General features: G+C 46.9%; 1 protein-coding gene across 2 annotated transcripts in view; it reads left to right on the plus strand.

Moving 5' to 3' along the window:
- Positions 1 to 27,558, plus strand: part of ITGA9 (integrin subunit alpha 9) — a 311,106-nt gene that overhangs the window by 19,866 nt on the left and 263,682 nt on the right. For both annotated transcript variants that reach the window (XM_037148217.2, XM_037148216.2), the window contains exon 4: positions 14,695 to 14,818. In XM_037148217.2, coding sequence (XP_037004112.2) covers positions 14,695 to 14,818 — 124 coding nt within the window. The remainder of the gene's footprint in view (positions 1 to 14,694; positions 14,819 to 27,558) is intronic.

Raw genomic sequence — 27,558 nt, forward strand, 5'->3', positions numbered from 1 at the left:
CCACTGGGTGAGGAGCAGAGGCTTAGGTGGTTCACCAGGGCGGGGCCACTCAGGTCGCTGGGTTATGACGCTGTATGTGGAGGCGGGGTCAGAGCGGGGAAATGGCGGCACCCTCTGCTGCCGCTGGCCGTGGGGCCTGCTCAGTCCCGTAGTCTCACCGCCCACTCCCTCGCTTGTCTATCTGCGCAGGAAAGCGAGACCACAGTCAACCCGCAGCCCTGCTCCCTCGCTGTTTCCCAGCGGTATCTCGCTGAGTCGCTTACTAGGTCCAACCCTGCGCCTGGGTTCCATGCGCCCGAGTCCGTCTGACCGAGTTTTTCTGTGCAACCCCGCTCCGAAAGCTGCTGGTTTCGCCCCTCTTACCGGTCAGGCTGAAGAATTTGTTGCTATCAGACTTCCGAAAAGTTCAATTTTCTGTGTTCTGGCTGTGTTTTCTGTTGCTAATATTTAGTTGTCTCTAAACTTGGTTGTGTGAGGAAGCACAGTGTCTCTACCTATGCCTCCATCTTGGCGGAAGTGCCCCATGTCATTATTCAAGTTCAAGTCGATCTGAATTAAAAACTCAGTTCTTTAGGCACCCTAGCCATGTTGCGGGTGGTCAGTGCCTGCCTGTGGCTGCTGGCTGCTGGCTGCTGTGCTGCATGACACACAGAATATTTTCAGTGCTGCACAAAGCTTTATTGAAACCCACAACAACATCAAAAAAGGAATTTCTAACAGTCTCACTGGTTTCTTCCATTTTCCCCCTTTATCTTATACTTTTCCATTGCAGCATAACATCAAAGTACTCAAGTCGCGCAACGTCGAGTGAACAGCTTGGTGGATTTCTGCATATCCATATATGCGTGTATGCGTGTATCCCCGCTGCTAACACTGCAGAATGTTCCTTTGTGCCCTCCCCATTGAAGTAAACAGTAGGGCTTTTCCCACTGTTGGCTTTTCTTGGGTGATGATTTTTGTTGTGAAAGCATAAGATCAAGACGGGCATGTAGTACTAGTCACCATTTATTGAGGGCTGCCTTTGGGCTACGTGCCGTAAAGCTGCAGGTTTGCATGCATTTTACCCCAGGGGACAGAGGTTCTTCTCAAGGACGTAGGAATCATGTCTCTGTCCCCTCCTGGGGGGCCCATTTTTGTGTTAACCTTCTCCATGGGAGGCTGGTCATCAGAATTCCGCCTGCCTTCTCAGCACAAGTGACTCATCTCCCGCCGACAGTCCCTCTCGGGAGGGGCGCAGCAGCTGGAGGCTGTCACCCATGCCGTGAGACCTCCCCGCTGGAAAGCGCTGTGGGTTCTGCCAAGGGCCCCCAGCCCCGCTGTTTGTCTTGGTTTTGTGTTCTTTAATCACTGTCTCGAGCTGCCCTGGACCCTCCCTCTCCCAGCCTCTCCATTCCTCCAGCTGTAGTGGCCTGACCCTGGTTGGACAACTTGGTCTCAGAAGGCCAGAAAGCTTATCACCTTCCTCTGGAAAGGAGGGAAGAATCTGATCCATCAAATGTCAGGGTGGCCGGAGGTTGAGGTTCCGGACAGAGGAGGCAGTGGCCTGATGGCGCACAACACACGACATGCCACAGAGCCTGGTGCCCACAGCCACAGGTTGCTTCTGTGAAAACACTTTCTGTCCCCATGGAGGGATGAGCTCCCTGGGGCTAAGCGCTTGCTTCCAGAGGGGTCTGTGTTACTGCACAGGAAGGGGCCATCTCTAGGGCCATGAACCTCAGTGAGGATCACAGGGACGATTCGGCAAAGGAGGTGGTGAAGGCCGAGCTGGGCATCTGTGCTCACTTGTGCTGTGAGAATCTTGTTCTAATTCATTGCATGCAGAGCTGCTTTGCCCATGTTTTGCACAGTGACTGCAGCACCCATTCCATAAGCCCCTGTAGGCTGGGGCTGGAGAAAGGGGGGCCCCAATAGCAGCTGTTTCCCTTGTGACTTTTTTTGGGGGGGGTCAAAAACAAAACATAAAACATACCCTCTTATCCATGTGCAAGTGTACGGTATGTTAGTGTTACCTGCACACACATCGCTGTACGGGAGACCTCTAGCACTCTTTCACCTTCTATAACTGAAACTATCAAATAACTCCCCCTTTCCTTCCCCCTCTCCTAGGCCCTGGTGACCGCCAGTCTTCTTGCTGTTTGTAAGAGTTTGACTATTTTAGAAAACTCATATGAATGGGATCATGCAGTATTTATCTCTTTGTGACTGGCTTATTTCACTTAGCATAATGTCCTCAAGGTTCGTCCATACTGTAGCATATGATAGGATTTCCTTCTTTTTTTAGGGCTGAATAATATTTCATTGTCTGTATATATCACACTTTCTTTTTTACATCTTTTTTGAAGATTTTATTTATTTTTAAATTATATTTTATTATGCTACTATAGTTGTCCTGATTTTCCCCCCTTTGCCCCACTCCAGCACCCCCTACCATTGTTCATGTCCATGTCCATGGTCATGCATATAAGTTCTTTGGCTGCTCCATTTCCTATACTGTACTTTGCATCTCCATGACTATTTTGTAACTACCTATATTTACTTCTTTTTTAAAAAGTGTATTTTATTGATTATGCTCTTACAGTTGTCCCAGTTTTTCCTTCTTTGCCTCCTTTTACCTGGAGCCCCACTTCCCTCCAGCAGTCCTCCCCCTTAGCTCACGTCCATGGGTCATGTGTGTAAGTTCTTTGGCTTCTCCGTTTCCTATGCTATTCTTGACCTCCCCTGTCTATTTTGTTCCTACTAATTATGCTTCTTAATCCCTGCACCATTTCCTCTTTCTCCCCCTTCTGCTTCCCTGCTGATAACCCTTCAAATGATCTTCATATCTGTGATTCTGTTCCTGTTCTAGTTGTTTGCTTAGGGTTTTTAAAAATATTCCATTGTTGATAGTTGTGAATGTGTTGCCTTTTTCATGTTCATAGTTCTGATCATCTTCTTTTCCTTAAAGAAGTCCCTTTAACATTTCCTGTAATAATGGCTTGGTGATGATGAACTCCTTTTGCTTTACCTCGTCTGGAAAGCACTTTATCTGACCTTCTATTCTCAATGATAGCTTTGCTGGACGGAGTAATCTAGTGTGTAGGTCCTTGCTTTTCATCACTTTGAATATTTCTTGCCAGTCCCTTCTTGCCTGCAAAGTTTGTTTTGAGAAATCTGCTGACAGTTTTATGGGAACTCCTCTGTAGGTAACCCTCTGCCTTTCTCTTCCTGCTTTTAAGATTTTCTCTTTATCTTTAACCTTTGGTGTGTAAATGATGATGTGTCTTGGTATGGTCCTCTTTGGGTCCAACTTGTTTGGGACTCTCTGTGCTTCCTGGCTTTTATGTCTATTTCCTTTGCCAAATTAGAGAAGTTTTCTTTCATTATTTTTTCTAATAAGTTTTTAATTTCTTGCTCTTCCTCTTATCCTTCTGGCATCCCTGAGATTCGGATGTTGGTACGTTTAAAGTTGTACCAAGGTTCCTAAGCCTATTATTTTTTTTTAAATTCTTTTTTCTTCCTACTGTTCCGATTGAATGCTTTTTCTTTCCTTGTGTTCCAAATCACTGATTTGGTTCTTGGCTTCATCTACTCTACTGTTGTTTCCCAGTAAATGGTTCTTTATTTCAATTAGTATATCCTTCATTTTTGACTGGATTTTTTTATGCTATTGAGGTCCTCACTGAGTTCCCTGAGCATCTTTACAACCAGTGTTTTTTAACTCTGCATCTGCTGGATTGCTTATCTCCATTTTGATCTGTTCTTTCATTTGGGCCATGTTTCTTTGTCTCCTCATTTTGGCAGCCTCCCTGTGTTTGCTTCTATGTATTAGGTAGAGCTGCTTTGACTCTATGTCTTGCTATTTGTGGCTTAATACAGTGGGTCTCCTGTAGGGCCCAGTGGCATAGCCTCCCCTGTCAGCCAAGCTGGGTATTTGAGGTGTTCCCTTCATGTGGGCTAAGTACACCTTCCTCTTGTAGCCTTGGTCACTGTTGGCAGATCAGTGGGAGGGCTTTACCCATGCCAGTCAGCTGCAAGGACTGGCTGTGACCACTGACCATCATTCTCCACCCTCTGTGGAGGATCAGCTGTGTAGCGGCAGGGTGGTGGTGCTCTGATGTGGTCTGTAGCTGTCCACTGGGTGTGCTGGCCCTGGGGTTTCCCAGGTGGTGTAGGCCAAGGTCAGGCCCCACCTGTGTTTTGCCTGGGCCACCCTGCCTGAGCTATAAAGCAATCTGAGATGGTTGCTACTTGTGCTGGACTTAGAGATTGCCAAGCAAAGTCAAGCTTTGAATCTAAGCTGGCTGCTGCTAATGCCAGGCCTGGGGTTCACTGAGACCAGCTGGTACTTGTTTGAGAGAATTTAGAAAGTTGTGAAGCATGAGCCAAGACCAACCATTCATATGGAAAAGCAGGTTGGGTTGGCCTGTAAGTTGGGTGGGCAGTCTCTGGGGAATCTCTAAGATGGATCAAACTGTGTTAGCCAGGTTGATGGAGTCTCAGATATGGCACAAGCTTGCTGGCTCTGTGGTGGGGGAGGGTTTAGAAAAGGGACAATGGCCTCTGCTTGCATTGAAGCCAGACATTTCAGTTTCTCCCTGTTTGCCACTGGTGCCTTTCAAGCTGCCACCCTAGTGCTGGAGCCCAGAGAGAGTGAGCCTGAGTAGGTGAGTCTGTGTGTGGGTTCTCTAAGAGGAACTGCGTGGGGCTCCAGAAGTTTCTGCCACTGACTCAGTCCCCCCTGGTTTTTGTAGCCAGAAGTTGTGGGGCTTATCTGCCTGGCTCTGGAACCCTGGGCTGAGGGCCTGGTGTGGGGCTGGGACTCCTCGCTCCCTAGATATCCCTTCCAAATTTTTATCCACCACATATGGGTGTGAGACCAGCCTGTTTGCATCTGCACCCCTCCTACCTGTCTGGATGGATGTGGTTCCTTGAATTCTCTAGTTGTCAGACTTCCGCTCAACTTGACTTCGTAGTTGTCAGACTTCCATTCAACTAAATTTCTGACGGTTCTGAGTGGTGGTGGTTCTATATTTTAGTTATTATTTTGGTGTGGTTGTGCAAAGAGGCAAGCCATGTCTGCCTGTGCTGCCATCTTGACCGAAAGTCTACATACCACATTGTCTTTATCCAGTCATCCACTGATGGATCTTTGGGTTTCTTCTATCTCTTAGTTATTGTGAATAATGCGGCCGTGAACACGGATGTGCAGATATCTCTTCAATATTGTTTTTCAGTTGTTTTGGGTCTGTACCCAGAAGGGAATTTCTGGATTAAATGATAATTCTATTTTTAACTCTTTAAGGAAACACCATATTCTTTCCCACAATGGTTGTATCATTTTTACATTCTGCACAAAGAAGGGTTTCAATTTCTTCACATCGCCAACACTTGTTTCTTTTCCTTTAAAAAAAAAATCAGCTATCGTAGTGGGTGTGAGGTGGTATCTCATAGAGCTTTGATTTGCGTTTCCCTAATGATTAGTGACGTTGAGTATCTTCCCATGTGCCTGTTGCCCACTTGTGTATCTTCTTTGGAGAAATGTTTGTTCAGTTCCTTTGCCCATTGTCAAATTTGACTGATTCTGCTCTTGAATTGTCCTTGTGCCTTTTTGTGCATCACATGGTCTTGCTCAATAAGCCTTGTCTTAAGTCCCCTCTGTTCCTACCCTGCTTCGTCCTCCCTGGAGAGGCCATGAATCCTGCCATTGGTGACAGTGCTGCTTGGAACAAGCTTAACATCTTTTGTGGTCATTAGAAACTCAGCATTATGTGGTTATCTTATGGTTTTTTTTTAATTTTTAAAAATATATTTTATTAATTATGCCATTACAGTTTTTCTATTCCCCCCTTCATTCCCCTCCACCCTGCACACCCCCTCCCCCACCATTCCCCCCTTTAGTTTATGACCACATGTCTCAAGTTCTTTAGATTCTATATTTCCCCTACTATTCTTGCCCTCCCCCATCTATTTTCTACCTACCATCTATGCTACTTATTTTCTGTACCTTCTCCCCCCTTCTCTTTCTCCCACTCCCCTGTTGCTAACCCTCCATGTGATCTTCATTTCTATGGTTCTGCTCCTGATCTAGCCATCCTCTTAGTTTGCTTTTGTTTTAGGTGTGGTTGTTAATAACTGTGAGTTTGCTGTCCTTTCACTGTTCATCTTTTTTATCTTCTTTTTCTTAGGTAAGTCCCTTTAACATTTCATATAATAAGGGCTTGGTGATGATGAACTCCTTGAATTTGATCTTATCTGAGAAGCACTTTATCTGTCCTTCCATTCTAAATGAAAGCTTTGCTGGATAGAGCAATCTTGGATGTAGGTCTTTGGATTTCATGACTTGGAATACGTCTTTCCAGCCCCTTCTTGCCTGCAAGGTCTCTATTGAGAAATCAGCTGACAGTCTGGTGGGAAGTCCTTTGTAGGTGACTGTCCCCTTATCTCTTGCTGCTTCTAGGATTCTCTCCTTCATTTTAATCTTGGCTAATGTAATGATGATGTGCCTTGGTGTGTTCCTTCTTGGGTCCAACTTCTTTGGGACTCTCTGAGCTTCCTGGATTTCCTGGAAGTCTATTTCCTTTGCCAGATTGGGGAAGTTCTCTTTTATTATTTGTTCAAATAAGTTTTCCACTTGTGGCTGTTCCTCTTCCCCTTCTGGTACCCCTATGATTCGGATGTTGGAGAGTTTAAAGATGTCCTGGAGGTTCCTAAGCCTCTCCTCATTTTTTTGAATTCTTGTTTCTTCATCCTTTTCTGTTTGGTCATTTTTTTCCTCTTTCTGGTCCACTCCATTGATTTGAGTCCCAGTTTCCTTTCCATTATTATTGGTTTCCTGTGCATTTCCCTTCATTTCAATTAGTTTAGCCTTTCATATGTTCCTCTAATTTGTGACTAAAATCAACCAGTTCTGTGAGGATCCTGATCAGCAGTGTTTTGAACTGTGCATCTGAAAGTTTGGCTACTTCTTCATTGCTTAGATTTATCGGCTCTGGGGCTCTGAGTTGTTCTTGAGCCATGTTTTGATCTGTTCGTGCCTGTTACGTATGAGGAGCGGAGCCTTAGTTGTTCACCAGGGTGGGGCCACCCGGGTCACTCGCTGGTTTGTGACGCTGTATGTGGGGGCAGGGTCAGAGAGGGACAATGGCGGTTCCCTCTGCCACTTCCCGCCACTGGGGCCTGCGTGGTCCATCTGACCGCTAGCTTCTTCACTGGTTTATCTACGAGTGAATGTGTGACCGGGATTAGCCCTCAGTGGGTCCAATGCCTTGTGCCCTCAGTGGGTCCACCCACTTCTCCACACCTGGGTCGCATGCCCAGGTTGGTCTGGTGGATCTTTCCTCCCCAACCCCGCTTTGCTGCTGGCTTCGCCCTTCTTACCAGTTTGGCTGAAGGATTAGTTGTTGTCAGACTTCCATGTAGTTCAATTTTCTGTGGTTTGGCTGTGTTTTTGTTGCTAAAACTTTATTGTTTTTAAACTTAGTTGTGCGAGAAGGCACAGTGCTTCCACCTACACCTCCATCTTGGCGGAAGTTTCTTATATTTATAATTTATTGTAGGCGTATGTGTCTTTTTTTATGGAGACCATGAGTGGACAGAGACCAACTCTTCTACCCTTTTCGCTCTAAGTGCTTAGAGAAGATCTCTCAATGGAGGAGTGTCTAAAAGTGTGTTTGGATAATACCACAGTGGTTGTATCATTTTTACAACCTGCACAAAGAAGGGTTTCAGTTTCTTCACATCACCAACACTTGTTTCTAAAACAATTAGAAACCAAATCAGTTGCCCTGTCTTCTTGGCGCCTGATCCTAGGTGGTTGCTAGAAGTCCAAGGCAAAATGCTCTGAAATGACCCTTAGAAATAGTGACAACAAGGTACAGGGAGCGGCGACCTGATCCACGTTTACAATTTGGAGGCCTCTTCTCCATTCGCTTTTTCATTCAGGTCTCAAATCTGCCTGTCGAAGGGTTCTTGGAGGCAAGTATTTCCCTTAAAGTTAAAAATGGGAAGATACGTTTTATTCAAACACGTCTTGAGGACTCTTGTGGTGCTCAGGGTGTGGGCGTGATGCATGTAGCCCCAGGGAGCATAGTACTGGATTCTAAGGTTGGGCTGGAGGAGGGAGAGGTGAGGTGGCCTTTCAAAAAAATGCCATCTGCTGCTGATTTCAAAGTAAAGAACAGATAGAGCATTTGAAAACTGCAACAGGAGCTCCAGTGTTTCAGTGAAAAGTGGCATTTTCTGACCCATGGAACTACTCTCTCTGGTAAGACCCAAGTCGTTGGGCTGGGCTGGCAGGCTGACCTTGGCTTAGATCTGCCAGCCGCAGCTCACAGGTGTTCTGGAACCTTCCAGTTTTTCCCCAGGGGACGAAAAATAGCAGATGGGAACACCGAATGGGGGTTAGAGGCGAGCCCCTTCCCACACTCTCACCCTGTACCCCGTACCCCGGCGTACAGGCGGCAGGGTGATAGCCCGGGGAGGAAATCACCTTCTGCCACAACCACCCAGTACACGCTGCACAGACACCGATGCTTCCCTTGGACCTGGGAGGGCAACTCGGACTGTTCAAGTCTGGCTTCTGCTTTTCATTAGTCTCCAAGGCCCAGACAACAAACATGGGAGCGTCTAGGTTGTTTCTGGGTGGGAGCAGGGTTCTCGGCTCTATCGCTTTGCCATTTCCTTTCCAAATGTCAGGGCCGCCCCTGTCTATCTATTCACCATGTGTCATCTGTCCAGTTTTTTTTTTTTTTTCCAAAGCCACAGGGCACACTTTTGCTTTTACTTCTGTTGCTTTGCTTCCTGATTTTTTTTTTTGGAAGGGAACTTTTTATTGAGCTATAACACACATGCAGGAAAGTGCACACCTGGATGGATTTTCACTTAGTGAACATCCTCAGAAGGGCTTTCCCAGCGTCCCAGAAGCCCTTCCCTGGGCCTCCAATGCCACTTCCTCTTCCCTCGGAGTGGGGCGGGGGAAATGTCTCTGGGGGGATCTGTGATGTCATAGTCCCCTGAGCCCCTCCCCGTGTTCTTGGTGGTCCGGGGCAGACCTGAGGGCCTGGTCAAAGCTCTGGCCCTCTGTGTATGACGAATGCATGTGTAAGAGGCAGGGCGTGGGGACTTACGTGCCTTCATGGCTGAGCTATCCAGAGAAGCCCGGTGTCCCCTATCCATCCCCCGCTCCAAGGACATGCCCTTAAAAAAGACCTTTGAATTAAATTGTTCATTTTCTTCTTTTGGAAGAAAGAAAAACCATCTTTCTAATTTGAAATGTGTCAGATTCTAAGATTCGGGGTGGTGCCAGCCCCCTCCTCCCCTTTGTTTTGATGATTTGGGCTCTGAATTTGATCAAGTCTTGCTGTTTCCAGAAAACGCACTCTTTTTCCTGTTCGCCCCCCTCCGCCCCTCCCTCACAGCAGCGCTCATCTGGGGAGATGGATGGAGTTATTAATGCTCGGGAGACGATCCCCAGGAACTTTTTAAAATGTTGGGGTCAGACAGACGTGTGTGTACATGCGATGATAATCAGGGCTAAACAGTCTTTTCTTTTTATAATTTGTGTTCAGAGGCACTTTGCCCGCGTGCACACTGCCTTCGACCCTTTGCTGCCTGACCTCACAGAACGCCTTAATTTTAGTTTAGCTTACTGCGAAAGGCAATGTTTACATCTTCTAGGAATTTTCTAAGATCACTGTTTAAACAGTTTACGGCACTTAAAAAAAACACGAGGAGACAATAAACTAGATGTTAACTTCAGCAAGTCCTTTCTGATGGGAGCCACAGTAAACACCCACCTCTTCTTATGGCCCCTCCAACCCAGAAATACAACAAAGGCTTTGCTTAAACCCAGAAACTACAGTAAAACGGATTTACCAGCTAATTAGATCATAACAAGCGATTCAAGTGTGCAGGCCATGAGAATGGAGTCAGAACTAAAATTTAAAAAAAAATCAATTACTTAGCGGAATGCAGTGGTGACCAGCTTAGTAATAGGTTTTTATAGCTCCGTGTGGTTTCAGTCAGCTGAGAAATGGGCTTCGAGGACAGAACGGTACCATGTGGGGCAATGAGAACGGTTCGTAGTATGAGGCATAGCGAGAGCGTGTTACATAGGTTCACGTCACAGGGCAGGAGGCAGTGTGCGGGCCCGCTCGGGCATCCAGTTGTCCCGAGGGTGCCACCCTTGCCTTTGGGCTAAGGGGTGAAGGGCGAAGAGGCTGGCTGGCACCGATGTTTCGTAGAGTGACCTTCGGGGTAATAGGCTCCAGAAAGCCCCCTCTCTGCTTGGTGGCCTGCCTATTCCATCCGACCCCAGAGTGGTTATTCAGGGGTCTCAGGGCCTGTGGGGAAGTCTGTCAGGACAACAGCCACCTGGCGAGCTTGGGTGGCGTCTCAGAGGGGAATTGGGAGTTTTAAGGTAGAAAATGCTTTCTAGGGAGACCAGGAAGGCCTTTGAAATGGTGGGTTCCAATCCTGTTAGTGGCACTTACTGGTTCTGGGACTCAGGCGAGGCCCTCTGTGTCACTCAGGGGGCCCGTGTGGACAAGGGGAAATGTAAGGACTCGTCTGCCCACCTTCCAGGGTTGCAGAAGTCAGATGGGGACCACCTAAATGTAATGCGTACCCTGCAGTGTGTTTGAAGAACAAGAAACTAAAAACTCTGATTGTATTTTTGAAAGGTTTTTAAAATTTATTTTTAGAGGGGAAGGGAGAGAGAAAGAGATGGAGAGAAACATCAACACATGGTTGCCCTTCACGCACCCCCTACTGGGGACCTGGCCCACAACCCTGGCTTGTGCCCTGACTGAGAATCGAACCTTTGACCCTTTGGTTTGCAGTCTGGTGCTCAGTCCACTGAGACACACCAGCCAGGGCAAAGCTCTGATTATTTTAAAGTGCAATTGTTAAGCAAAGGCACCTGCTGAAGTGGTAACAAAAGTGAGTGGTGAATGCCCACAATAAACGGGCTGAGAACAGCAAGCGCCCTCTGAGTGAGCACATCGGCTCCTCATCAGCCTTGTGGGAATTCGGATATGCAGATGCGTGCGTGGACCTGTGTGTGGACCTGGGGTGTGCAGTTACGTCTGAGTGTGAGGCTGGGTCTCTTTTGGGGTGGGTGGGCCCAGCGTCTGTGGGTTGGAGCTGAACAGAGTGTCTGTCTCTGCTGGCCTCATCTTCTCACATGTACCAAGCTCTTGCCCACCTCGGGGCCCTCTGCCCTGAACCTTTCCTTTGGTCCCCTCTCAGCTGCTCCCTCACCCTCTTGAGGTTTCTGCTCAGATGTCACCTCCTTAGAGATTTTCCTTGGCTGTTGTGGAAACCAGCTACTTCTTGGTGTGAGGGAGCTTCCTGCTGAGATGTTGTTCTGTATCTTGCTGAAGATCTGGTTATGTGAACGAGTGCTCCTTGTCGAAGCCTATTCAATGGTACATCTGACATTCGTGCACTTTGCTCTACGTTTCCATCCAAAAAAGCACCATCAGCAAGCATTGACCTGCATTCATGATATGCCTGCTGAAGTGCTTCAGTAGGTAAAAAGCAGTCAAATGTGGGCAAGTTCATGTGGTCCAGCCCACTGCTTCTCCCTGAACCAGCCCTAACAGGAGCTCCCCAGGGCGCGTTCCACAGCCCGGCAGCCTTGGGGCCCACTGGGAGCTGGTGAGAAGTGCAGACTCTCGGGGGCTCCAGACTTGCTGAGCCAGAGTCTGGGGTGTGGGGCCCAGCAGCCTGTGTTGATGCAAGGCTTCCAGGTGGCCCTGATGGATCTCAGGTTTGATGGGGGCCAACTGCTGTCCCATGGCTGAGCACACGGGCGTCATGAGTGGTGGGTCTGTCGGTGTGGCAGAGGAGCCACCTCGCATCCCCTCGGCTGCTTCTCCACGTTTCCTCGTGAGGCTCCAAGCCTGTCTCCCCCACCAGCCGACCCAAGAGAAGGGTGCGGCTGGTCCCTGCTGCATCCTCAGGGCCTCACACAGAGCCTGGCACACACTAGGTGCTCAGCAGAGACGAGTAAAGACCTGTGAATAAATGCACAGGTGTGCACAGCAGACCCGTCCTGGTGTGAGGGCCACTCGGTGGGTGTCGGGTGGTCATCTTGGCCTTCACCTGGGTTCCCTTCCCTTCCTTTCCTGCTATCTGCACACCTGGTAGAGCCCATCTGCCCTGCCTCCAGCATGCATCCTGCAGCCATCTGCTCTCACCTTCGCTGCCCCCATCCGGTCCACCATCCAGGTCCAGGCCGGCGCCATCCCACTCCTGGGTGCACACCTGCACTGTTGCCCACCCACAGCCTCCACACAGCTGCTGAGTGACCTTTCCACTGTAAATCAGATCACGCCACTGCCCTGTGCCAGACTCTGCATCCGCTCCCCACTGCATGTCCACTGACATAACAGCCGTCCCCAAGGTCTGTAGGAGCACCGTGGCTTGTCCCCTGTCCTTCCTAACCTCACCTTCGTCCCACCAGTCATCCCAGACCAGCCCCACCATCTTCTTTTATTTATTTATTTATTTATTTATTTATTTATTTATTTATTTATTTCCTGTTACATTTTTTCAATTAATTAATTTTTTTAAATTGATTATGCTGTTACAGTTGTTCTATTCCCCCCTTCATTCCCCTCCACCCTGCCCCCCCAACCCCACCATTACCCCCCTTTAGTTTATGTCCATGTGTCTCAAGTCCTTTAGGTTCTACATTTCCCATGCTATTCTTGCCCCCCCCCATCAATTTTCTATCTACTGTCTATGCTACTTATTTTCTGTACCTTCTCCCCCCATCTCCTCCTCCCACTCCCCTGTTGCTAACCCTCCTTGAGATCTTCATTTCTATATTTCCACTCCTGATCTAGCTGTTCTTTTAGTTTGCTTTCGTTTTAGGTGTGGTTGTTAATAACTGTGAGCTTGTTGTTCTTTCACTGTTCATGTTTCTTTAACTTCTTTTTCTTAGATAAGTCCCTTTAACATTTCATATAATAAGGGCTTGGTGATGATGAACTCCTTGAATTTGGTCTTATCTGAGAAGCACCTTATCTGTCCTTCCATTCTAAATGAAAGTTTTGCTGGATAGAGCAATCTTGGTTGTAGGTCTTTAGATTTCATGACTTGGAATATTTCTTTCCAGCCTCTTCTTGCCTGTAAGTTCTCTTTTGAGAAATCTGCTGACAGTCTGATGGGGACTCCTTTGTAGGTGATTGTCCCCTTAGCTCTTGCTGCTTCTAGGATTCTCTCCTTCATTTTAATTTTGGCTAATGTAATTATGATACGCCTTGGTGTGTTTCTTCTTGAGTCCAACTTTTTTGGTACTCTCTGGGCTTCTTGGATTTCTTGGAAGTCTATTTCCTTTGCCAGATTGGGGAAATTTTCTTTTATTATTTGTGCAAATAGTTTTTCCACTGGTGGTTGTGTCTTTCCCCCTTCTGGTACCCCTATAATTCGGATATTGGAGCGTTTAAAGATGTCCTGGAGGTTCCTAAGACTCTCCTCATTTCTTTGAATTCTTGCTTCCTGACTCTTTTCTGTTTGGCCATTATTTGGTTTCTTCTGGTCCACTCCATTGATTTGAGTCCCAGTTTCCTTTTCATCTCTATGGGTTTCCTGTGGAATTCCATTCATTTCCCTTAATTTAGCCTTCATATGTTTCTCTAATTTGTGGCTATAATCAACCAGATCTGTGAGGAAGCTGATGACCAGTGTTTTAAACTGTGCGTCTGAGAGTTTTGCTATTTCTTCGTCGCTTAGATTTATCTCTGGGGCTTTGAGGTCTTCCTGCGACATTTTTGGTCTGTTCTGGCCCTTTAAATGTGAGAAACTGCGCCTTGGACTCCCAGGTTGCTGGGTTGTGACGCTGTATGTGGGGGCGTGGTCAGAGCGGGGAAATGGCGGCGCCCTCTATCGCCACCGCGGCTGGTCCGGCCGGTCCAACCGCCCACTCCCTCGCTCGCGCACAATTAGGCAACCGCAGTCAACTCACTGCACCGCCTCCCCACTGTCTCCTCTGCAGTCGCTCACCCGGTAGGTTGCTCGGTCGCTCACTAGGTCCAATCCTGGGTTTGGAACCCGTGCGTCTGGATTCCGCGCCCGGGTCCGACCGAGCCCTCCTTTGCAACTCCTCACCAGACGCTGGTTTCGCCCCTTACCGGTCGGGCTGAAGAATTTGTTGTTAGCAGACTTCCGAAAAGTTCAGTTTTCTGTGTTCTGGTTGTGTTTTCTGATGCTAATATTTAGTTGTCCCTAAACTTGGTTGTGTGAGGAGGCACGGCACATCCACCTAAACCTCCATCTTGGCGGAAGTTCTCCACCATCTTCTTATTGCACCTCCAAACCTTCCTCACGTGCCTCCTTCGCACACGGCCGTCCTTCCTCCTGAACCTCTTTCCCTTGTACGTTCAGTGTCTCTCATCCTTTGGCTTTTCCTGACCTCCAGACGAAAACCAGCCCCCTACCACCAGAACCCAGCACCAGTTACAGTCGTCGTTTGTCCATGTACTTGTTTATTGTTCGCTCCCAGCGGCCTCCCAGGGGCTTGTTCTTGTTCATGTTCATGCAGTTGGCTGATGCCTGGAGCAGCACCTGGTCCCGGGTGGGGCTGGGTGGGAGAGAAGACAGCTTCCCGATCCCTTTGCTCCCGAAGAACCACCTGGCATGCCGGGGTGTGGTTTGCTTCCTCCTGGGACCTCCTGTTCCTGCTCTGAACCCCTCTTTGTCTTTTAGGCCTGTGCACACCGCTGGAAGAACATCTACTATGAAACCGACCACATCCTGCCCCACGGCTTCTGTTACGTCATCCCGTCCAACCTCCAGGCCAAAGGCCGGACGCTGATCCCTTGCTATGAAGGTGCGCACTCTCTCCCTCTATCCACGTTGTGCTCCAAACAACCCCCACCTGTCTCCATTGTCCCCAGCTTCCCCGGGCTGTAACAGGAGGGCAGCACTGTGTCCCCAGAGGGACTCTTGGTTCCGAGGTTCTGCCCGGGTAACGAGCTGGGTGAGAAGGGGGCAGCAGTTCTGGGCCCTGCCCACCCTCACCCATCTCTGTCCCGGAGCCCCTGGTGCTGTCCAAGCTTCGTGAAGTCTCTGAGACCGACGTTCACCCAGCCTCAGCCAGGATGTCACATAGAACTCTTGGTTTCCTGGCACTTCCTGATGCTGTGCAAGCTTGGGGAACTTACTTTCTCTCTCTGGGACTCAGTTTCCTCACCTGAAAATCTAGAGGTTGGCTCATAGGGTCTCCACAGCCTTGTGTAGCTCACAGGTGGACATAAGCCTTCTGACATAGCTCCTGGGCACACCCGTGGACAAATGTCCTGAGGCAGGGGTCAGAGAAGTTCCAGAATGCAGTTGTTACAACGTGGGATGTCTGACTTTCCTTCTTCTCTGGTCCGTGCACCCTGTCAGGTGCCTGAGAATTGGGTGTACTCTCAGCGGAGTTTGAAGAGTTCCTCCCCAAGGGGCTTTTGGGATCTTGGAAGGAAAATGTATTTTCTCAGGCTCCCTGCTCAGAACCTTCAAACAGCGGGGCCCTGGGGACCACCGAGCCAGTCATTAGCTCCATCGAATTTGGCGTTAGGGATTGAGAACACGCTGTCATTTTCTTCAGCTTTATCGCTTGTGCGCTCAGGTTTTCTCAGCCCAGCTCTGAGTGAGCCAGAGCCTGGGTCCTCTCTGAATGCTGGCCGTTCAAATTTGAATTCTCCCCCTAATTCATTTGTGTGGATGAAGCCTTGACTCGCCTGTGTCCACATTTCCTGTGGGCCTCCCTGGGTTTTCCCCAACTCTATGGCCAGCAAAGAGGGTTCTGAGAAATGCCGTCTAGACCCAAGCGCTTTCCTGCCTCCCAGGGGACCCCCCAGGCCCTGCAGGGGTCTCAGGTGGCTGGAGCAGGGTGTTCTCCCAGGCTCTGCAGGGGAGCTGGCAGGGTCCTGCAGGGCCCGGACTCTGGTCCCTGAGGATGAGTCTTTCTCCCCAAGTGTCAGCATTTGATCAGCTCTGGCCGGGCCACGCCGGGGAAATGGAGTTCCGCTCTAGTTTATCTCTGCACTGGCCTCGTTAGAAGAAAAGCTTTATCTGAAAAAGAAAAGTTTTATCTGAAAAACAGACAGTGATACCGCAGCTCATCAGAGGGAGGGGTAGGTTAAATACACCAATAACGGGCCAGGACTGTGTTCCCGGAACCAGGGGGGGAGCCCTCGGAACCCTGTGGGTGCCTGTCAGGCCGGGGGACAGGAGGGGTCCATAGGGGTGGGAGGCAGAGATTATTGGACCCAAACTAGTCATGTGAAAGGACCAGCTCTTCGGTTTCCTCGGAAGACGTGCTGCTGTCCTGGTGGTCCCCCCATGTCCCCCTGGGTCCCACCGTAGGCATCAGAAAGCGAAGGCCCCTAGAAGAGACCCCCCGAGGCCATGGCTCGCACCTGTACGTGACCTTTTATTAGCAGCCGTGGGGTCAGGAACAGGCCAGTGTTGGTCTGGGGACCACGCCTCCTCTCGTTCGATCTTCACCAGCCCCCTGAAAAATAGGGATTTTTTTCACTTGGGTTCGAATGTGGGCAGTTTATTTCAGAAGTTATGCAAGAAGACACCAGTAGGGGTGTAGAAAGTGAGAACAGGAAGGGCAGGCAGGGGTCGGGGATGTGACCCACAAGTCACCACCGTGGGCGGTGGAGACACAGTTGCTGGGCAGCACTGTGGCCCACAGAGAACACCCCTCGGAATTGTCCCACCCGAGGGCCGAGGAGCCTGGGTCTGGGCATTCTGCCCTCCCTGTCTGTGGGCAGGTGGCAGTGGGAAGGGCTGAGGGGGTGGGGGCGGGGCCCCCGCCGGTGGACTTCTGTGCAGCCTTCCTCCAGTTACACGTGAGGAAGCTGAAACTCAACGGTTTAAGTAAATTGCCAAAGGTCACTCATACAGTGACTTGTAGAGCTGAGTTTTGCATTTTGCCTCTGTCTGACCTCGGAAAGCTTTTTGTGCCCTGGTGGTTAGTGGTTTCTGTTTGTGTTTTGGACTTTCAGTTGAGATGAGAATTGAGTCAGTCGGCCAACAGCCCTCAAAGAACGGAGAGAGGGAGGGTGACCGAACTATCCCAAAGGATAATCTTGAAGTGAGGGGAATGTGAATGCCGTGGTGATGGTGCTCCCGAAATCCCTGCTTGCTCTCCCTGTGTCTTTGTCGTTGGTGGCTCTGGTGAGGTGCTAGGCAGGAACGTGGAAGCCTGTGTGAGCCACGGAGAGCAGCAGGTCTGCCCACGTGTCCCTTGTTCACAAGAGTGTGTGAGCTCTGAGCCGAGGCCTGAAGAGGCGCCGTATTTCCCACCCCCCCTTTGAGTGCCCGGACTGTGCCGTAGAATGTGCACCTTGTGGCTCACTGGGCTCAGAAGAGAGACATGTAGAATCCACCTGAACTGAACCTGTGGCCAGAAGCCAACTAGATCAGCCAAACCCCAGCTGACCTGTAGATATATGAGTGAGGATGAGTGCTTTTGATTGTTTGCCAGGGAGAGCTCATGGTCCTTACGCAGTGATAGCTGACTGACGTCTCAGGAACTGACATTCCACTTAACGGTGGCTGCGGGGTGGGCTCGGGCCTCCAGGATTGCCTTGGATTGTTCCTTGACTTAATGATGGTCAAACAGAGGCAAGCAAAGAATTTAGCAAAAAAGTTGGGCTCTCACCCAGGTCTCTTTCCCTACAGTCTCTCTCTCTCTCTCTCTCTCTCTCTCTCACACACACACACACACACACACACACACACACACACACTCTCACTTCTGTATCCCAACTCATTCTTTGACCCAGGGAGCAGTAAAGGGGTGGGGCTGGGAGGGGAGTGTTGGGGTATCCGAGCAGCCCCTTAGACCAGTGAGGGACTGAAGAGAATGTTTCTGTGTGTCATGGTCCTGGGAACGGCAGGGTTGGGGGGGAGTTACAGAGGCTCAGTCTCCTCTGGGACACTGGACTGGCAGGGTAGGGGATGCAGGCCTCAGCTGGGGCTCTTGTCTGTGCTCTGTCGGCTCTGGGGATCTCTGCCTCCCTTTTTTGTGGTCTAAACTAAACCTAGTTTGGCTCTGAAGGCAACCACTATTTCCTTTTAATGTGGAAAACTTCAGTGACGCAAGCTCTTTATTCACTGGGCGGGGGATCACGTTTTAATGAAGCACAACGGAAGTATTTGTGAGTTTGACAAGACCTTTCAGATGCCACCCAGGCCCGCCTGTCTTTGTTGAGATCTAGAGATGGGTGTGGCTTCCTCAAGGCCAAGTTTTTCTTTCCACTGTTACTCATATACCACACAGTGGAGAGCAGCATGGTGGCTATGAGCCCAGACTTTGGACCAGACTGCTGGAGTTCAAGACCTGGCTCTGCCATTTGTTAATGGTGTGACTTCAGATGAGTTATTTAATGCCTTTGTGCCTAGTTACCCTCAAGGAGCTTGAAGAGGATTGAGTTAATATTTGTTAGCTCTTAGAACAGGGCCTGGCAGGTATATACTGATATGCTAATATACCATGTTACTTGCTAATATTATATACCAAGCAAGTGTTTGTTAATCACTGTGGGGTGTCTAATCGGCCTACCGGGAGGAGAGCTCATTTAGCTCACTAAGTGCCCGTTAGACACTGTGCTAAGTGGCTGACAGATAAAACCCAAGTGACACCGTCTCAGTTGTCAAGACGTTTCCCATCTATAGCAGAGAACAGAGAAGGAGGATGGTGTTCCGAAAGTGGGAGAGCTGTGCGTGGGACGGAGAACTCCATGCCAGTGCACACCATTGGGTACCTCTCCCCAAGGGCACATGCTGCATCCAAGTTCAAGGTGGCATTAGGGCAGAATTATTTTATTTTATAACTGGGAAAACTGAGATGTGTGTAGAGTCTGCTGTCTGTTGGGGCCCATGGAGGAGGAGGAATGGTGGGAATCCATAGTTGGTCGTGGCAGAGGGTGCAGGGCAGGGGAGGGAGGGGTGCATTTTCTGTGGCAGAGCGGAAAGACTGTGGAAGGGGGTGGGATGCTTCTTCAGACCTGCTCTTCCATGCTTCTGTCTGCTGTAATGGCACCATCGAATTGATTGGGTTGGCCAGAAAGTCCGTTTAGTTTTTCTGTAAAACAAAAGACACCTTTTGCATTTTCACCAATAACTTTATTGATTTGGATATTTTGAGTATGTCAGCTGTCTCCCATGTGATATAACACTGATTGTTCTCAATGTGTTGATTTGATTGACGTCCACTTGAATCAGTCTGCCTGACCGTGGAGCATCGTCCAGTGAGAAATCTCCAGCATAACACTTCACAAACCATTTTTGACAAGTTCAGTCACAGCACCTTCTCCATACACTGCACACATCTTTTATTTATTTTTTTGCATTTCAGTTGTGTTTTCACCTTTCTTGAAATAATAAAGCATAATATACCAAAAAAGTTTCATATTTTCTTTCATCTTCAATATTAAAATGGCTACACAAAGATTCATCAATTTTGATACATTTTTTTAAAGACATGCTAATTTGACAGCTGTCACAACACAATCTAACAAAATTATTTTGAATGAATTTACAGACAACTAAGCACTACTGGAACCATCGTATGGAAAAAACCAAACAGACTTTCTGGCCAACCCAGTACTTCTCAGGGTTATCGTGAGGGCTGGATCCTGAGAAAACCCAGGCGAAAGTGCTCAGAAAGACCGCAAATAGTTCTATAGCTGTGGCCCATTGTGGGTCCCGGTGAGGGTCAGCTCTGCTCTGCAGAACTGTAGCAAGGTCAGTTTAATGAAGGAATCCTGTAAGTGTGTGGGCACCTGTCCAGATGTCTCAAACTTCCGAATTCGTAAAAAACTGGTCTTTGGTGTGGCACAGGGGCCTTTTTCCTCACGACTTTTCAGGTGCTTCCTGTGTCTGGTTCGGTGGGAAATGCTATCAGAATATCCTGTTTGGAACCGGGAAATGTAGAGGGAATGGGAAACAGAAAAGAGTTTAGGACAAAGGGAAACAAGCCAGTGGAGCATACCCTCAAGTCACAGCATTTAGTTTATATTCGACACAAGAACAGCATCCTTACTGCTGTGTGTGGTTGGTTTCATGAGACTCCATGGGAAACCGAGAGGTTTGGTGGGATGGGCATACGGGGAAAACTTTGTAAATCCAAGAGCCAGCACTATAAAATATGAGTTACTGGTAGCCAAGCCATGATATTTTAGGACTCCCAAAAGTTGTCAGTGCATTGAGAAAAATAAAACACAGCGATTTCTTTCATCCTTTGCCCTTGAACCCATTGAGACAGGAAGCCGGAGCTTGGCTGGAGTGGGGCTGTAAACAAGTCATCTTTTTATTGTGGTAGAACAACCTCACTAATACGGAATAATTGGGGAGCAGCTCCGCTACATTAGCAAAACCCGTTCCAGATAAAACACTGACAGAGAAATGCAGCTGGGGTGCCACTGTGTACTCGACCTGATTCCAGAATCTGGCTTCACTGCTCGCTTATTGCTGTGATTTAACCCGTCGCTCCTGTGCTCTGACTGGGCGTGACTCTGGGCCAACCCCTGAGCCTCAGTGCCCTTAGCTCTAAAGTGGGGAGATTGAACCCTATGTAAGTGGTATTTGAAGCACATAATGTGCTTAACACACTTGGTAGCTCAGAGTGAACACTCAATAAATGTGAAATTTCTAATTAACTTGTAAGTACCATAACAGTATTCTCAAACATTCTCAGATGGTGTCAGACAGATCCTGCTTTAATGGACAGACAGTAGAAGGTAGAAAGCTGGGTATTGCTAAAATGGTATTGAGACCTCTTAAAAAGGTTATTTCTTAAATACTTTGAAGGTCATATTTGCATAACTAATTTTCTTGTTAAACTCTCCTCCTTTTGTAGACAGTCTAAAGATTAGCTTGTGTCATGTTTAAATGTTGTCAGGTTTGGACTTATTGGGGTGTGAATTTATAAATTTTACTGTGTTTTAAAATGATCTCATGGATTCCAAAGATTTCTGTATTGCTTTCTCTGTATTACCAGAGGGTGGCTGGCCTTTTATTCCTAATCCTTTTGCATCTCCAAAGACAGTAATCATTTCTAGGGAAGGAAATAGATCGCCCATTAAGATGGGAAGTTTTTTCTTTTTAACCCTCCTTCTAATGTTGGAGGCTAAGGCCCCACAGGGGATAAAAATCAATCAAGAGCCATTTACAAATGAAAAGCAATTGAGGCTTTGTTTTGTTGTGTTTTGTTTTGGAAAGAACCATAAAAGTCTAAGCTGATCCATTTAAAGATTTAAGAACAAACCCCCATAAATTTTTATTAAATAAAGAACTCTACATTTACATAGGATTTTATGGTTTCCAGAGAGCTTTCATAAACACTATCTCATTCAAGTAAATACAGCAAAATTTTTAAAAGTACATGCAGTTAACTTGGTGAGCTCCACTAGCTCCATTCTGACAAATCCCTGAGACTTGCCCCATCAGCTGGTGCATTGTTTGAGGCTCTTCTGGCGCCAGGGAGCCCAGGCCCTATTGCAGTCTTTCTTTAAAACCTCTGGAGGAATTCTGGTCAAGCTGGGGTGGTGCCAGAGACACACAGGGAGAAAAGGAATTGTGTGGCTTCTGGGTCAGGCTGGAGGGAAGGCTGCCATTGTCCCAGTGTGGGCATGGCTGGGGGAAGCCCTCTTTCCTGTGTTGAGCCCTCCCCCTACATGGCCAAATCGGGCAAATCATTAATTTGGTGAACACCACAAGCCCCACACGGGTGATTCCCTTAGACCTCCTTACTCAACTCATGTACAGCCTGAGGTCTTTTTTAGTGGCTAAGACTAATGGCTGGCTGGCAGGTGGCGGGAGGTCTCAGTGTGCCCGGTACTTTTTGCTGACCTGCCAAAGGGCAACTCCTGGTGGCAGCTTGCCTGAGGTTGCAGCATGGCCTCTCCCATGAATACCTAGGCCTATGGTAGGCAGCTGCCAACTACAGATTGCTTTGTAGCTCCTATCAGGTAGCCCCAGGCCAGTCATAGGCAGTGTCTGGCATTGGCCTTCACTGGAGCCCCTCCTAAGAGGCCACAGAACCAACATACTTGGTGGTTGGCTACAGACACAGCAGAGCACCACAGAATTAATTCCACAAGCATCACATTCAAAGGATAGTCTGAGCAGATACCAGATTCTGCTGGGGCAAATCCTGTACCATGGGGTCAGGCCCCTCTCGCAATAGCCCGTACATTGTGGTCATGGCCAATCCTCACAGCCAGGGTCAATTCCATCTGTTGATGTGCTACGAGGAACACTACAACAGGAATGCCCACACAAGGGACACTCCTGGAGCACCCAGCTCAGGTGGCCAGGGAGACTGCCACCAGGCCCCACAGAACATTTACTGCATAAGAACACCTTGCCAAGACTGGGAGATGTAGCAAAGATACCTAATATGTAGAAACAAACACCGAGAAGCAGCCAAAATGGGGAGGCAAAAAAACATGTCCCAAATTAAAGAACAGAAAAAATCCCCAGAAAAAGGACTAAATGACATGGAAGCAGACAATCTACCAGATAGAGTTCAAAACACTGGTTGTAAGGCTGCTCGAGGAACTTAGGACTTCAACAAATAGATAGTCAGCATAAAGAAGGACATAGAAACCTTAAAAAAATAACATGTCAGAAATCAAGAATATAATAGCAAATGAAGAATGCACTAGAGGAGATTGACAACAGGTTAGATGAAGCAGAGGATCAAATCCGCAATTTGGAAGACAAGGCAGGAGAAAAAACCAATCAGAACAGCAAAAAGAAAAAAACTAATAAAAAAATAAATATAGTTTAAGGGACCTCTGGGATAGCATTAAACGTAACAACATTTGCATCATAAGGGTACCAGGAAGAAAAGAGAGAGAGCAAGGGATTGAGGATTTTTTGAAGAAATGATGACTGAAAACTTTCCTAACCTGGAGAAGGGAATAAACATACAGATCCAGGAAGCACAGAGTGTCCCAAACAAGAGGAACTCAGAGAGGCCCACTCCAAGACACATCATCATTAACATGGTGAAAGTTAAAGACAAAGAGGGAATCTTAAAAGCAGCAAAAAAAAAGTTGCCTACAAGGGAACTTTCATAAGACTCAGCTGATTTCTCAGTAAAAACTTTTCAGACCAGAAGGGACTGGCATGAAATATTCAGAGTGATGAAAAGCAAGGACCTACAATCAACACTAATTTACCCAGCAAGGCTAGCATTTAAAAAAAAGCTGAGGACCTAAAATTAAAGGACCTAAAAAGACCTTTTGAGACAAAAGCTTCAGGAGTTCATCGCCACCAAACAAGTATTACAAGACATGCCAAAGGGACTTCTTTAAGAAGAAGAAGGAAAAAACCATAAATATGAATAATAAAATGGCAATAACTATGTACCTATCAGTTACCACTTTAATGTAGATGGATTCAGTGCTCCAGTCAAAACACATAGTGTAGCTGAATGGATAAGAAAAGAAGACCCATATATACGTTGTTTACAAGAGACCCACTTCAGATAGAAAAGACCAAATGTAGAAGGTTGGAAAAAGATAGTTCATGCAAATGGAAATTAAAAAAAAAAAAAAAAGCTGAGGTAGCAATACTTGCATCAGACAAAATAGACTTTGAAACAAAGGCAAAATAGACTTTATGAAACAAAGAAAGATACTACATAATAATGAAGGAATCACCCCAACAAAAGGATAGAACCTTGTAGACATTTATGCACCCAACGTAGGAGCACCTGAGTACAGAAAGAAAATATTGGTGGACATAAAGGAAGAGATCGACAATAATACAGTCATAGGAGTGGACTTTAACACCCCCTTGACATCAATGGATCAGTCTTCCAGGCAGAAAATCAACAAGGAAACGGTGGCCTTAAATGACATTGGGCCAGAAGGATTTAATTAATATTAATCAGAGCATTTTACCCCAAAGCAGCAGAGTATACATTCTTTTCAAGTGCACATGGAACATTTTCTATGATAGAACACATGTTGATCCACAAAACAAATCTCAATAAATTTAAGAAGATTAAAATTATAGCAAGCATCTTTAACCACAGTATTATGAACTTAGGGATCAATGATAAGAAATGAAATGAAAACACATGGGGGCTAAATAATCTGCTAGTAAACAATGAATGGGTTAACAGTGAGGGCAAGGAAGAAATAAAAGGTGTGTTGAGACAAAATGAGAACACAACGACCCCAAATGTATGGACCACAGCAAAAGCAGAGAGATGCATAGCAATAAAGGCCTATCTCGAGAAACAGGAAAAATCTCAAATAAAAATCCAACCTTATACCTAAAGGAATTAGTAGAAGGACAACAAAGTGGAAGTAAATGAAGTGGAGTCTAAAAAAAATATACAAAAGATCAATGAAACCAAGATCTGGTTCTTTGAAATGGAAAACAAGGTGGTAAGCATTTAACCGGGTTCATCAAGAAAAGAGAGAGAACCCAAATAAAGTCAGAAGTGAAAGAGGAGAAATGACAACTGACCGCAGAAATACAAAGGATTGTAAGAAAATACTGTGAACAATTATATGTCAACAAATTAGACAATCTGGACAAAATGGATAAACTCCTAGAAACATACCCTCTTCAGAGATTGAGTAAAAAAAGAAAATCTGAATAGACAGATTACTACCAATGATATAGAGTTAGTAATAAAAGAAACTCTTGCCCTGGCTGGTGTAGCTCAGTGGATTGAGCACGGGCCTGCGAACCAAATGATTGCTGTTCGATTCCCACTCGGGGCACATGCCTGGGTTGCAGGCCAGTTCCCAGCAGGGGACACACGAGAGGCAACCATATGTTGGTATTTCTCTCTCCTTCCCTTTCCTTCTAAAGATAAATGTTAAAAAAAAACAAAACCTCCTAACAAACAACAGTCCTGGACCAGATGGCTTTAAAGGTAAGTTTTACCAAATGTTAAAAGGAGCATTAACACCTATCCTTCTAGAATTATTCCAAAAAATTCAAGGAGGGAAGGTTCCCAACTTCATTCTATAAGGCAAGTATTCCTGAGGTACATAGATGTGAAAATCCTCAACAAAATATTAGCTAACCAAATTCAGCAATACATTTAAAAGATCATATAACGTAGTCATGTGGGACTTATTTCTGGAATGCAAAGTTGGTTCAATATCCCAAATCAGTTAATGTGATAACACCATGTGAACAAAATGAAGGATGAGACTTATGTGGTCCTATCAGTAGAGTCGGAAAAAAGCACTTGACAATATCCAGCATTGATTTTGGATAAAAACTCTTAGCAAAGTAGGAATAGAGGAAACAAAGGCCATGTGTGGCAAACCCACTGCTAATATCTCACTCAATGGGGAAAAGCTAAAAGCATTTTTCTTAAGATCAGGGACAAGACAAGATTGTCCGTTTCCATCACTTTTATTCAGTGTAGCATTGGAAGTCCTAGCCACAACAAGCAGACAAGAAAATGCATCCAAATTTGAAAGGAAGAGGTAAAACTGTCATTTGCAAATGACGTGATATGCTATGTAAAGAATCCTAAAGATTTCACCAAAAAACTACTAGAATGGATAAATGAACTCAGTAAAGTATCAGCATACAAAATTAATATTCAGAAGTCACTTGCATTTTTATTTATTTATTTTTAAAATTTTTAAAATTGATTATGCTGTTACAGTTGTTCTATTCCCCCCTTCATTCCCCTCCACCCTACCCCCCCATCCCCACCATTACCCCCCTTTAGTTTATGACCATGTGTCTCAAGTCCTTTAGATTCTACATTTCCCATGCTATTCTTGCCCCCCCATCTATTTTCTATCTACTGTCTATGCTACTTATTTTCTGTACCTTCTCCCCCCATCTCCTCCTCCCACTCCCCTGTTGCTAACCCTCCTTGAGATCTTCATTTCTATGTTTTCACTCCTGATCTAGCTGTCCTTTTAGTTTGCTTTCGTTTTAGGTGTGGTTGTTAATAACTGTGAGTTTGTTGTCCTTTCACTGTTCATGTTTCTTTAACTTCTTTTTCTTAGATAAGTCCCTTTAACATTTCATATAGTAAGGGCTTGGTGATGATGAACTCCTTGAATTTGGTCTTATCTGAGAAGCACCTTATCTGTCCTTCCATTCTAAATGAAAGTTTTGCTGGATAGAGCAATCTTGGTTGTAGGTCTTTGGATTTCATGACTTGGAATACCTCTTTCCAGCCTCTTCTTGCCTGTAAGGTCTCTTTTGAGAAATCTGCTGACCGTCTGATGGGGACTCCTTTGTAGGTGACTGTCCCCTTAGCTCTTGCTGCTTCTAGGATTCTCTCCTTCATTTTAATTTTGGCTAATGTAATTATGATGTGCCTTGGTGTGTTCCTTCTTGGGTCCAACTTCTTTGGTACTCTCTGAGCTTCCTGGATTTCCTGGAAGTCTATTTCCTTTGCCAGATTGGGGAAATTTTCCTTTATTATTTGTGCAAATAAGTTTTCCACTGGTGACTGTGCCTTTCCCCTTTCTGGTACCCCTATAATTCGGATATTGGAGCGTTTAAAGATGTCCTGGAGGTTCCTAAGACTCTCCTCATTTCTTTGAATTCTTGCTTCCTGACTCTTTTCTGTTTGGCCATTATTTGCTTTCTTCTGGTCCACTCCATTGATTTGAGTCCCAGTTACCTTTTCATCGCTATTGGTTTTCTGTGCAATTCCATTCATTTCAATTAGTTTCGCCTTCATATGTTTCTCTAATTTGTGGCTATAATCAACCAGTTCTGTGAGGATCCTGATGACTAGTGTTTTAAACTGTGCGTCTGAGAGTTTTGCTATTTCTTCATCGCTTAGGTCTGTGGGCTCAGGGATTTTGAGAACTTGCGACATTTTTGGTCTGTTCTGGCCCTTTAAGTGTGAGAAGCGGCGCCTTGGACTCCCAGGTCGCTGGGTTGTGACGCTGTATGTGGGGGCGTGGTCAGAGCGGGGAAATGGCGGCGCCCTCTACTGCCGCTTGCTGCGGGGACGCTGGGCCCCGGTCCGACCGCCCACTCCCTCGCCTGTCCGCTCCCACACAAATAGGCGACCACAGTTAACACGCAGCACCGCTTCCCCGCTGTCTCCTCTGCGGTCGCTTGCCTGGTCACTTGCTCAGTCGCTCACTTGGTCCAACCCTGCGCCTGGATTCCGCGCCTGAGCCCGTCTGACCGAGTCCTCCTGTGCAACCCCGCTCCACCAGCCACTGGTTTCGCCCCTTACCGGTCAGGCTGAAGAATTTGTTGTTAACGGACTTCCGAAAAGTTCAATTTTCCGTGTTCTGGCTGTGATTTCTGTTGCTAATATTTAGTTGTCCCTAAACTTGGTTGTGTGAGAAGGCACGGCACATCTACCTGTACCTCCATCTTGGCGGAAGTCCTCACTTGCATTTTTAGACACCAATAATGAACTATGAGAAAGAGAAGTGAAGAAAACAATCCATTTACAGTTGCATAAATAACATAGCCCTGGCCGTGTGGCTCAGTTGGTTGGAGCACATCCTGTACAGCAAAACTTTGGAGTTAGATCCCTGGTCAGGGCATGTACCTGGGTTATGAGTTCGATCCCTAGTTGGGGAGGCAACCAGT

This window comes from Artibeus jamaicensis, unplaced genomic scaffold (assembly GCF_021234435.1).
Source record: "Artibeus jamaicensis isolate MK-2021 breed Jamaican fruit bat unplaced genomic scaffold, CSHL_Jam_final contig_519, whole genome shotgun sequence".
NCBI classification, from domain to species: domain Eukaryota; kingdom Metazoa; phylum Chordata; class Mammalia; order Chiroptera; family Phyllostomidae; genus Artibeus; species Artibeus jamaicensis.